The 13709-nt window shown below is 31.5% G+C and overlaps 1 protein-coding gene across 1 annotated transcript; it reads right to left on the reverse strand.

Moving 5' to 3' along the window:
• Window positions 1-1029: 1029 nt before the first annotated feature.
• On the reverse strand, window positions 1030-4927 carry LOC103501977 (D-3-phosphoglycerate dehydrogenase 1, chloroplastic-like). Its single transcript, XM_008465763.3, has 5 exons — window positions 4115-4927; window positions 3342-3718; window positions 3140-3250; window positions 2231-2326; window positions 1030-2124 (listed from the first exon to the last, which is right to left on the reverse strand). The coding sequence occupies exons 1-5, from the start codon at window positions 4779-4781 to the stop codon at window positions 1453-1455; spliced, it is 1923 nt and encodes a 640-aa protein (XP_008463985.2). The 5' UTR covers window positions 4782-4927; the 3' UTR covers window positions 1030-1452.
• Between the last annotated feature and the right edge of the window lie 8782 nt (window positions 4928-13709).

Here is a 13709-nt window from a genome sequence, read left to right on the forward strand (position 1 = left end):
CCCGGACCAATCTCGATCGAGAATAACATGAATTAACAATGAAACTCAGACAGAATTGTACCAAGATGCCACGAGATAAGAGTTTTTATGCATTTTATAATGTATTCGAGCCAATCTTGGATGAAATTGCCTCCGAGATTACCCCACAAAATGCATGTGAAACGCAACAAATCTTGAAACTTGTTCAACAAATCTCAGGGTAATTTCATCAATCTCGATAGAGATTCTTCATTGGCCCAATTGATGAAATGTCGAGATTCATCAAATGAAGCCACCAGCATTAACTTAAAAAAAACACTATAATAGAAATTAAAATTCAGCCTAAACTATGAAGTCGTGCAAAGTAAATTACATTCACAGATTTAAGTTTGAGGATGACTTCTTGAAATTTGGGCGCGCAAAAATCAGTCAAATCTCTTCAATTTTAGGAGCAAACACATTTCTTCTCGACCGAAATGAACATAGGGTTTAGGGTGTACGAATCTCAAAATATTCGAGCTTCCATAGGTATTTTGGTCATTTGAGAATACCTTTTATTTTGAAATTTAAAAACAAAACTAATAATCTGAGTGTTGAATTCGGCCGAGATGGATTGAGAAAGGTTGTTGAAATGATGTTTTTAAAATTTGAGACGAATCTTGATGTCGAGGTTAGCCGAAATTGACTAAGAAAAATAGATTTACGAATTTTTAAAAAACGTGTTAATTTTGAAATATAAAACCCAATTTTCCAAAATAATAACATTATCAAACTAGCCCTACGTTTTCATTATATGTATAATTTGAAACCATTGTCAACCTTAAATTAATCATCTCCATTGCATTGAATTAAAGATTCAAGGGTTTATTTCAATAAAAATGTCAATGTCTCAGTTTTAAAAATAAATAAATGTCATTAGATAAACAATATAAATTAAAATATAAAATTTTAAGTTATAATAAAACAATTGATTTTAAAAAAAAAAAACTATGGGGAATGTACATAAAAACGTTAAAATTTCAGACGGGACAAGAAAAGAAAGATCGAAGGAAAAAGGAAGTCGTCACTTGGGTATTTCATATTTCAATAATACTCCACAAAAATACGAAAATGTAATTTAAATAAATGATTGAACACAGCTGAGCTTAGGCATGTGGCAGACAACACTACCACATTATTATTACCATATCCATTTTCTTTTCTTTTCTTTTCTTTTTTTTTTCACCCCCTAAACATACAATAACCTTAATCAGTCTCTCCATTCTTAAACTTCACCAAAAAAAAAAAAAAAAAAAAGAAAAGAAAGAAAGAAAGAAAAAACAAAACAAAATAACCTTAATCATAGTCCACCCCCAACTCCAACTGCCCTTATTAGTTTATTATTACGCGACCAGAAGAAAAAAAGAAAAGGGAACAAAAAACAAAAAAGGAACAAACGACATGTCGGCAGTGAGTGTGAGTGAGTTTCATGATTTATAGGTTTAGAAACACAAACTCTTCGATAGCAGGGACTTGTCCAATTTGCCTTAGTGTGTCCTTATTAGGTTCTTCATCCACGCCAATGGCCATAATTGCCCTTTTTCTCCTCATCGTTCTACCAACACTCATAAAATTCACGTTCACATTATTCTCTCCTAGTATATTTCCCACCCGTCCTATCATTCCTGGTTGATCCACTTGTCGGCACAGGATTAGATTCCCTTCCAAACTCACATCCACATCGAACGAACCTACACGTCTCAGATGCGGCACTCCGTATTTCACTTTCCCTTCTATCGCCACCTCACCCTTCTCCGTCACTGCGCTAGCGAACTTCGACTCCACCTCCGACACCACAACCTGGATTGATTCCACTGGGAACTCCGGTGGCGCATCTACCAGCACCCTCTCCTCGCTTATCCGCAGCCCCTTTTGCTTTGCCGTGAAATCTGCGTTCACTAGGTTTATGTGGCTATCCGAAATAGGTTCGATTATGCCTTTTGTGATCATTGCTCGTAATAGCCTTGTGTCTAAATCGTCTGGGGCTCGTCCTGATTTGTATACTACTTTAACTGATTTTATTCCGCTGCCTCCCGCCACCAGTTGCACCGCCAGCCTCCCCAGTTTCTCCGCCAGTACAACGTACGGTGCTAACTCCGATAGTACCTGTTGATTATACCATAGTAATTAGGTAGGACTAGTTTAATTCTAATTCGAAAATCATGAGCATTTTGAATTAGAATTGAGTATGGTTAATTAGTTAATTAGTTACCTCTGGAGCGACCATGGGAGCGTTGACGGCGGTGGCGGAGAGTTCACCATTCAATGCTCCAACCACAGCTTCGGCTATTTCAATGGCAACGCCTTCCTGAAATATTTGTATTTGCCATTTCAACATTAAATCTAGAAAACAAGGAGATTGAGGAAAAGAGATGAAAAAAGTGGACAACTGTTATTCTAATTTTTCGTAATTCAGAAAGTACTTCTACAAAATTTTGAATCGATTCGAAATGTTGTTTTAATTTGCCTCCTAGGCTAAAACTCTCAACCAAGAAGATTATCTTTTGTCCCAATTTCCTAACTTTAGAACTAATATGTAAAGATTCGTAAATATTTCCTCCCAATTTCTTATCCTGATCTAAAAAAACCACCTTTTCAATTTTTAAAACTTTGCTTAGCTTTCTTTTCTAAATAGTATTAAAAATTTATAATAAAGCAAAATCTTAGAAGTAGACAGGACATTTATAAGTTAAATTTTTTTAAAAAAAATATTCACATTGTTGCCAAGATTGGTAATAAAATTGACTAAATTAGTTTTGGCGTTTATATTTTAAAGATTTTTGTACATAAGTTTACCTTGTTAGATTTGTGTGTTAAAATGATCCAAAAACTTTAAAAAGCTTCTAATATAAATACTTGTTATATCAACTCTTTAAGATTTAGTTTGTATGTAATAAATTAATGACTTATTAATTTTTTCCTTTAAACTCACAAAATCTATTTTACCCAAATTTAAAGAATATGATATATAAATAATATATCTATTTCACCATCATGAATTCATCTTGAGGCATAGTTTGAAAAACATCATGGGTTTAAGTGATGATGACCACCTCAGGAATCCGCGAAAACACTAATATAAAAAAGAAACGTATAATATATTAATTACTAATGGGCTTGCCTGAGCCTCCTTGGTGCTGGCTCCAAGATGCGGCGTGACAGTAACATTCTTATGCTGCACTAACTTGCTGTCTTTCGGCGGTGGCTCTTCCACAAACACATCAAGCGCCGCCTGTTTCCACCACAGATCCATAAATCGATAGAGAAAAAAAAAAAAAAAAAAAAACCAGAGCACCTCCATTTTTTAAGAGTCCAAGAATTACCTGAGCAACAGCTCCAGTATCGAGTGCTCTAACAAGGGCATCTTCATCAATAACACCTCCTCTGGCAACGTTGATCAAACGAGCTCCTTTCTTCATCAAACCAAATGTATCGTCATTGAAAACCTTTGAAGTTGCGGAAGTCAGCGGCATATGAAGCGAAATGAAATCGGCGGTGGATATTGCTTGATTAAATGACACTAATTCCACTCCGATGGCTCTTGCTCTGTCCACCGGTGCGTATGGATCGTGTGCTATCACTTGCATTCCTAATCCCTTTGCTCGTCTCGCCACTTCCGATCCAACTTTCCCGAATCCCATTACAGCTAGTGTTTTTCCCACCAGTGAAACTCCGACGTACTTGTTCCGTTCCCATTTTCCTGGAAACCCATTTCAATAGATCACTCTCTGTTTTTTACCCAGATCCGAATTTGGGGATTTTTATTAAATAGAGGGATTGATTCTTGTCATGTGTGGTTTTAGATAGCAGCCAAAACGGGGGTGACAGAAAGATACCTTTGACTTTAAGCGTATATAAAAAAAACGACTAAAAAACAGAGTGATACAGCATAATTCTGGTCCCTGACTTCAGTTAAACTAAGCAAAATAGTTCAAAATTATGAAAAATCCTTGAAATTAGAACAAGTGTTAATAATTATTATCAGATCTAGACGTTGAAACAAAAGGGTTTTCATGATTATGATTATGAACATGATTTAGTTGCCCCTCTAAAAAAGAGTAGTACTAGTACGTGGTTATTTTCATTTTTTACAGACCTGCTTTAATGGAGGCATCGGCCTGAGCGACGTTTCGAGCCATGGCAGTAAGCAAGGCAATTCCATGCTCGGCGGCGGCGATGGTGTTGGCAGTTGGTGCATTAACAACGAGACAACCAAACTCAGTTGCGGCCTGTAGATCCACATTGTCAATACCAACGCCGGCTCTTCCAACAACTTTCAAACGCCCTTTAGCAGCTTCAAACACCTGCCGATTCACCTTAGTACCACTTCGAACAATCAAGGCATCGCAGGATGAGATCTTGGCGCAAAGCTCTTCCGGAGAGAGGTCGTAAGCACACACAACATTCCCAAAGCTCCGGAGAAGCTCAAGACCGGCTTCTCCAAGTTTCTCGGCCACCAAAATGGTGGATCTGTCATTTGGGGAAGTGGGGTCAGCGAGATCAGAGTTCTGAGACACAAATGCCGAGGATTCCAGAGTTTTCAAAACGCTACGGAGAGGAATGAAACTGCAGCGATTAGAAGAATAAGAAGAAGAAGAAGAAGAAGAAGAAGAAGAAGAAGTAATAGAAGAATGAAGAGGACGAGGGTTGAGAGAAACAGAGGAGGTGGAGAAGGAGAGGAGAGGGGATTTGGAATGAGAAGATCTGTTGAAGGAGGTGAAATGGGGAGAGGAAAAGAGGGATTTTGAAGAAGAGGAAGCCATGGGAGATGAAATTACTTTGGATTTGTGAGAGACAATGATTGGAAGTTTGAAGGGCTTTTGAAGTGGAAGAAAAGAGAAGGAGGCTCTTTCTCTTGATGGTAGAGAACAGAGGTGAGCTTAAAATAGAAGTGGGAGAGATGGGTTTAAGGTGGGGAATTTTGGGAATTATAAATAAAATCTCTTTTTGATTATCAACCATCCAACTTCTTTACCTTCTTCTTCTAAACTAATGATGGTGGGAAATTGTTCTCTTAATTTTATATATAAATTTCTTAATTTTCTTTTTTCTCCCTTCTTTCTTCTTCTTCTTCTTCTTTTCTTTTCTTTTCTTTTTTTTTTATAAAAAAAACATAAAATATAAATAATAAAGTTAAGTTATTGCAAAGGGATATAGTTACAAAATATAATTTACTTAAACTTCATTTTAGTTTATATAATATCAATAGTTGAATTATAGTTAATATACTTGTAATATATTTTAAATTTAGTTTCGAATACTTTTTGGTTGTTAGATTAAAAGAAAATAACTTTTTGTTATCTATTAATATATGTCTTTACTACAAATTTAGAAAACATAAACATATATTATATATGTTTTACATAAATGTCATTATTATTAATTAACAAACTTTCAGAAGAAAAATAGCATAATCTATAGTGTATATGATTTATGTCCTTTCAATTATGTTAATGTTAGGCATCTTAACACTAATTGTATTAAAGAATGAAGAATCAATATTAAATTTTGCACTCCTTGACTTGCTTCTCAAATCCTACATATTCCCTTTTATTTATCATCAAACAGATGTCATAACTTTATCAATTTTTTTACTATGAGGAATCTCATTATTGTTTATTATTTCTTTTAACAGAGGAATCTAATAGTTATTTATCTTGATTTTCAAAATCCAAAATGATTTTTCCTTTAGAACTCAAAATTCATTTTCTTAAATATAGAATATTCAACTTTTTCTTAAATTTCAACCTTAGATTTGTCATGGTTATACTCATTTATACCATAAACTTTTTATTTATAAACTATGAAAAAAAATTAAATAGAAATTGTTAGAAAGTATTTATGAGCTATGAAATTTTTTTAGATTTATCATTGACAGATTTCTATCAATGTTAATCAATATCACTAATAGACATTTATAGAAGTCTACGGTATCTATCAACGACAAATATGAGATTTTACTATATTTGTAAATATTTTACTATATTTAAAAATCTCCTTGGTTTTAGTTTGGTTAATTTGCATAGTAAATAAAAAGGTTTAAATCTTATTTTGGTCTCTTTAACTTTGTGTCTTATTCTATTTTGGTGTTTAAACTTTTAAAATGAGCATATTTTGATCATTGCCTTAAGATTCCGTCAATTCTAACCAAATAATGAGGTTTCTTTCTATATTTGATGACTAAGCTACCAAATAAGATTATCATCCTTAAGAATCTAGGGTTTTATTTTTTTTTATTAAAAACTAGATGATAAATTGATGTTTTATAGAGAATTCAAAAAGTTACTTCGTCTTCAAGATTTTGATCATCATCATTTTGGGACATGTCATTCTACTTGACTTTCTCTGCTAGATACAATTCGTCCATATACAAATTTTTTAGTGTCTAAAGTTTGGCATATTATATGATTCATTGAAGTGCTTTTTTATCTCTCTTCCTTCCAATTCTTTCTTTTTCTTTCTATTTTGGGTTTTGTGATTTTTTGTGTGAATATTTATCTACAATAATTTTGTAAAGTTTATTTTATACATGTATTGCATATATTTTATTTTTTTTAGTTTATTTTACCTTGTTATACATGTTAACATCAATATATCAATTCTATTTTTTTCTATTCTACTCAATATTATTATTTTTTATTTGTTTCAAGATTTTAGTTAAAAAATGACGAAGGAACATGGAAGGGGATATGAGAGATTTACGTGTTTTGGAAAGATAAAACAAAATGAATTTTTAATTTGGATTTTTTTCTACTCGAGTGTAGTGTGTACATAAAAAATTTAGAGAATAGATTAGTAAGATTTCTTGATTATTTATAAATTTAATTAATATGATAAATTTAGAGTATAATCATCCAAATATGGAAGTAACGTTATTATTTTGTTAAAGAGTTAACAAAATTCTAATAATAGTGATCAAAGTAAAAAGTTATAAAAATTTAAGGACCAAATATATACATTTTTTTAGTTTAGGAACCAAAATTGAAAAAAAATATATAGACGAATGTAAGATTTCAACGTAAATAAGAGGATGAAGTGTGCAAAAGTATTTCTAAATTCATTGATCTCAATAAAATGAAGATGACACAAAATTAAAATAAGGCGGGTCAATAAAAGAATAATCATTTAATGTTTTTTTTCAATAAAATAATGACCGAATATGTTTTTCTAATAAAAGTAGCTTTAGTTCTCCAAATTTAAATAATTGGACAAAGGGTAAAAACTACTCATTGTTAAATAAATTTTAAAGTTGGAACATCAACCTTACATAATTGTATAAATTATACTTATTTACGTCGATGGATTTATAGGTATATGGGGACACGTACCTTTCTCATAGTATCAGTTAATTTTGAAATGTAAGATTATAATATTATATTAAATAATGAGTAGGATTATAGGCAAATAGTTTTGGCCCCTGCAACTTCCAGGTCATGGCTTGGTGCTAGTCAAGGAAGGATGTTCAAGTTTGTTCAAGTTAAACATAGATACAATTTTGACAGGTTTTTTCTTTTAATAAATTTAATTTTTTTGTTATCTCCAACCCTTGTTTTTATTATTATTATTATTTTAATTTACCCTTGGAATCAGTGTTCCCTTGGAAAGGAGAAGTTATAGATAATAAAAACACAATAAATTTGTTGAAATCAATTTTATAATTATGTCAACGGTATCTTTTTAATTTTTTTTTATAAAAATAGTTTAAAGTCAATTCTTTTTCAGAAATTTGTGGAAACAAATAGTTATGCAAAAGGTTTACAATAAAACTTGGACGTCAAATATTTCCATGAAAATTTCATAAACCTTTATCGAAATGGATAGAAAATTAATGAAAATTTGTTAAAATTTGGTAATGAAACTTTGATTGCCATTGAATTGAATTATAATTGATCATTTTTGTTCATTATTTCTATAAACTAACACAATGTTTAGGTGCCTGTATTGTAAAATAATATCCATGGAATGTCGATGTTGGTGCCACAGTAAAAAATTTAAAAATAATTTCAAATATCTAAAATTAATTATAAAATTAAAGGACATTAAAATATTTGTATATAAAATAATGAGTATTTTTTTTTTCAAATATGATAAAATGTACCAAAATATTTACAAATATAACAAAGTTTTACTTTCTATCAGCAATAGATTATCATACACCATGCTAAACAACTATTGTGTTGCAATAAGCCAGCATAGTGTATATCATGATGTCTTATTATATTTTTCTATATGGTAAAATATTTTCAACAGTTTTAAATGTGTACTTTGTTTATTAGAAAATGAAGTTGAGTCAAATATAGAAAGTCGTAGTAATAAACTAACTCAGTAAAATATTAGTAATAATACGAAAATAATGACATTGAAACATTACACAACATAAATAGATAGAGCTTGAGAGAAAGATGAGAAAAATAGTAGAAAATTCACAGTGATGCTCGGTTAATTGACATAAATGTAATAAAAGTAAAAAATATTTATGGTCTAGGTAACATAAAACAAAAGTCCATTAAGCTGATCAAATATTTTCATAATTTCTAAATTTGATCTTGATTATTGCAAATGACTCGTCACAGTTGTCACTTTTCTTTCTTATTCTTCTTTTTTACAATTTCTTTGTTTCCTCCTCGAGATTTTCTTTCTTATTTTAGATTTTATCTTATTTATCTTCAAACGCAAGGCCAGTGGGGTACAACTATTGCGCCACAACCATACTTTGTTTAAAATAAAGTATTATTTAATATATATTGTAATCTGACACTTCAAAATTAATATTCAAATACAAAAATTGATAATATGGTGGGGGCACGTGCCCTCACTAGTCCCTACGTAAACCCGTCGGTGATCGTTTACCATTGTCAATATAATCGTTTACAATGGTCAACATGATCGTTTAAATTTGAAGCCATGGTCGTTTACATAGTTTAAAACAAAATGACATGATCGTGTTGATATGATCTAAACGGTCACTTACCATTGTCAACACAATTGTTTGCCATGGTTAACACAATCGTTTAAATTTGAAGTCTTTTTTCCATCGTTTAAAACGATCTACAAAATCATGTTGACATGATATAAACGATTGCTTACCATAGTCAACACGATTATTAGATTTGAAGTTTTTAACGATTATTTACATTGGACTACACGATTTCCCACGATCAACAAAATCATTTGTCATGGTCAACACGACCGTTTAGCATGGTTAAGATAATCGTTTAAATTTGAAGCATTTTTCCTCATCGTTAAAATGAACTACATGATCATGTATTATGACCTAAATGATCGTAGATCATTTATTTAGACTGTAGTGCACCATCATTTAATTAGAAAAATGTTACTCGTATGCCCTTGTGACTGATTAATCACTTGTTTACTGGGATATTTTTGTTATTTCCTATTGTGGGCCTATGGACTTTTTCCATTTTTGAAATTGTTCTATGTAGTGAAAATATTTTACGGTTTTGTTACATTTTTAAAAAAATCCCTTAATAATTCAAGTTTATTTAAGGCTGTCGAAATCTTGAAATCAAGAAGAAGTTAATAGAAGTTGAACTATGAATATGCATAACTTTGGATTGAAAGAATAAACTTACTTTGGATTGAAAGAATAAACTTAATAGAAGTTAAACTATGGATATGCATAACTTTGGATTGAAAGAATAAACTTAATAGATAAGGTAAAAAGAAAGTTAAACCAAAACCAAAACAAAACCCAATCTCTAAGGTTGACCTCAATCTCAGCTTTGACCTTCGTGATTGAAGAGTCTAATTAATCATCATATCCCAATTAAAAAAACGGTTACAAATTTATTTGATCCAAGTGATTAGATAACCATATTATTCAGGGAAACAAGACAATTTTTAGATTAACCTCAGTTATAAAATATATCATTTACAACGAAATGTATAAAACATAGGCGTAAATACAAATGTAAGATACAAATATAATAGGATACGATGGTACATTAATTTTTAAATAAAAAACATAGGATGTTGACTTTTTTTAAAAAAAGTATAACATAAAAGGACTAAATGCAATCCATTAAAGGTATAAAATTTCATGTTAATGACATTAACAAGATACAATCTAAACACTAAATTACAATACAAAATGCGAAATACAATTGTCAATAAAATACAATTGAAAAGGTTAGTGATGCACTAGAGTCAGACGAATTAGAGAAGAAAAAGAAAGATTAAAAGGGGAAATACAAAGATAAACAAGTTGGTTAATTTTTGCATGACTTTGTATGGACTCAAGCTCGAAGATGAAGATTAGATGATTCTAGGATTCAGATTTTTTTTTCTTCTTTTAGTTATGGGTTGGGAAAATATGCCGTCTCTTTTAGTAGGTTGTTAGTTTTGAGAGGGAATATGTATATGATATTAAAAAAAAATATATATGTCAAATCATGTATTAGACATCGATGAATTTAATATAGGTCAAGAGGGCTTGACCCCCAACTTTACGCTAGCTAGCTTCTTCTGTTTCTCTCCTTCTCCCTTTCGCTCGCCCTCTTGCCCTCTCGCCCTTGATAAGCATCCACTATGCTTGTTAAATGCAAAACTAGAGGTCCTTATAGGATCCTTGCAAATACTCACAAAGAAAGGTACTTAGATCAAACCTAGAATCTATGATGGTCACCCTTAGATCCTAAGGCAACTCACTCTAGAAATAATTCGATCAAAGACTAATCCAATGAATTTATTTTTAACATCACAACTAAAGGAAGATTTGACAAAAAAAAAAAAAAAAACACTAAAAGGGTTGAATAAGCATAAGCTTTTTAATGTTGATATTCTACTTTTTCAAGAGCATTACAAGCCATTTTATAGGCTAAATGGTCATGCATTGGGTGGAAGCCCAATAGTCACACTTAAATGCTAATTAAAGAAAATACATGCATGGGTGGAAGCCTAATAGCCATTCAAATACACTTAAATGCTTTTTGAAGAAAACAAAACCTAGGAACTTAAAATAAGATTGCATACTAAATCAAAGGCCAAATTGAAAAACTAAAAATAAAAAATGTAGAAAGTCCTTACAATGTGCTAAAATTTTTCTCATGTCATCTTTAATCAATTCTCATCTTGACTCATTAAACTAACATTGTAAATAATTTTTAACTCAAAATTATTTGTTGTTTCATGTGAATTTGCTAGTTTTTGAAGGTGTAGTGTAAAAATCTCTTGAATCTTCTTTACCTTTCTTTTTGTAATTGGTCCTTCGTATATGCAAAGGTTCCATCGTTGTGTTCACATCATCTCTCCTTCTCTATCTCTCCCTCTCTCTCTCCCAACTCTCGCCAACCATTTCCAAGCCTAGGTTCAAGCTCCGTTCCTTACAATATAATTTGATATCTAATACGTATTTGATATTTATTCTCTACCTCACATGAAATATATTTGTGCTTTAGAATTTGCATAACAAGCAATGCAATGTTCTACATGTTTTCTCTTTTGCATTTTATATTCTTTATCTTTTCAAATAAATGTATAGTGGACGCTACATGAAAGTTAAACGTGTATGTTTTTTTTAATCAAAATTTGTATATATTTTCTGTAATGCTCTAAAAATTAAGGTAACTTATCATTTAATTATCTTAATTTTATTTAATTATATTGTAACTATTAAATGTTATATTGAGATTACAATTTAGAATTTATGGGTTTATAGAATTAGAATTAATTAAATATTTATCGAATGAATATGTAATTAATTATTGGATTTGGAGTTTTGGTGTTAGTTGAAATTGAATTTAATCAAATAATTTTTTGATATTGATTTAATTAAATTAAGGGGCGGTAATTTTGTTAGAGAGGTTGATATTATATGTATATGTGGATATATATATATAAATATATATATATTATGAAAAATGAAAAGATAATTATATTTGTTGAAATATAATTATTGGTGGGGAAAGATAATTTTTTTTATTGGGAAGGAGAATAAAGTTGATTGATTGGGAAATAATTAATGAAGGGAGAGATTAGATTTATTTGTTGTAGAAAGAAAAATGAAAAATGAAATATTAATAATAATAGGATATTATTATTAATATTATTACTATTTCTTTATTATTTAAAGCACTGGGGAACGTGCTAAATTAGAAAAAAAAAATTCATCTTCCTCTTTATGACCTAGCAACCTACTGTGGCCCATCACCTTCAACATTTGTCTGACCTTCTTCTTGAGCACCGTCCACTGCATAGCCATGTGTGACACCTTGATTTGGAGGAAGGAAGTCCTGTCGAAGAGGATCCTGTTGGGAAGTTATTCGAATAACTATAAGTATGGGATATTCAACGAGAAAGGATGCAAAAAGAGAAAAAGCGACACGAAGAAAAATGCTTAGAGTTAAGTTCTATCACGTAAAGGTAAACGACACGATAAGAATAAATGGTGAGGAAGAAGTTTGCGCTGGACGTTAAGAGTTAGACATTTAGCGTAGTAAAGCGGGGAGAAGTACCTACACCCAAAGGAATGAGGCAAGGAAGTAGGTGTTCTAATGGGATGACTTGACAACTTGCTGGAAAAAGTTAATGTTTGTTGCTTTACAAGAAGAGAAAATGAGAGTTCAGTGATTAAAGAGTTTAGCTTTCCAAAGAGATAAAGTGTGCGCCTCAAGGGAATGTCTAATCGTCGCTAACATTTAGCCTACATGTCAAGTTTGGGTTGGCTGCATAACGTAGGGAATCAGTAAAGTGACACGTGTAAAGTGTAGAAGTGATCCTTGAATGTGAAAGACCAGTATAAATAGGGCCAAAGATCAAAGGAAAAAGAGAAGTTTTGTTTGAAAATGTTTAGATATTCTGATAAAGATAGCAAGGGGAAGTTTTGAGTATTGAACAGTCGGTTGTGAGAATCGTTAGGCGAGAAGAGGAATCCAAAAGCAGAGAATGAAGGAGTTGAGGCTAAGTATTTTCGTGAGAGACAAAACAGATTTTGAACGTGATTTCTAAATTATTATTTATGGTTAAATGTTTTATGCTTGAATATGAGTTTATGAATAAATGTTCGTGAATGATTCTTTATAAAGTAACAAAAACGTTTATATTTATGATCTTCATATTGGAAAGAAATGCTTTATAAATGTGGTGTTATATGTATTATTTCGTAACCTTGTGATTATGTCTACTGCATGACTTCGTTATTTATGTGATAATGTGTGATAGGAGTAAGCTATGAGTTAATACTCCTTTATTATTAATCGTGTGAAGTATGCGTCGTGGTGTGGTATGGTTTATTGCAAGACACTGGTGAAAATCTTAGATAACTCGTGCGATGTTGGTTGATTGTGAATCCCAGATCTTGACGATGGAAGAATTCCAGGTCTAAGAGAGGTTGTGATGAGACGTTGGTTGAATATGAATCCTAGGTCTGAGAAAGATTGAATGTGGCAAGGCGCTGGTGAAAATCTAGGTAACTTGCGTGACACTGGTTTGAGTGTCCTAGATCCAGGCGAGGAGAGAATCCTAAGTCTCAGTGATGAGCATGATTTGTGAGATCATTTAGGTGCATGATGCTTGTGGTGCTTGTTGTACTGATGGTTGAATTGTTTGTGGCTTGATGCGATGATATTTACATGTTGCGCTTTGACCTTATTATTGTTGAATCTACTGTATTTTTTCCAAAAAGGTTTTCTCGAACTCATCACTCTGACTACGTTTTAAGTTTTTTCCTTCCC

This window comes from Cucumis melo, chromosome 4, assembly GCF_025177605.1.
Source record: "Cucumis melo cultivar AY chromosome 4, USDA_Cmelo_AY_1.0, whole genome shotgun sequence".
In the NCBI taxonomy this organism is placed as follows: domain Eukaryota; kingdom Viridiplantae; phylum Streptophyta; class Magnoliopsida; order Cucurbitales; family Cucurbitaceae; genus Cucumis; species Cucumis melo.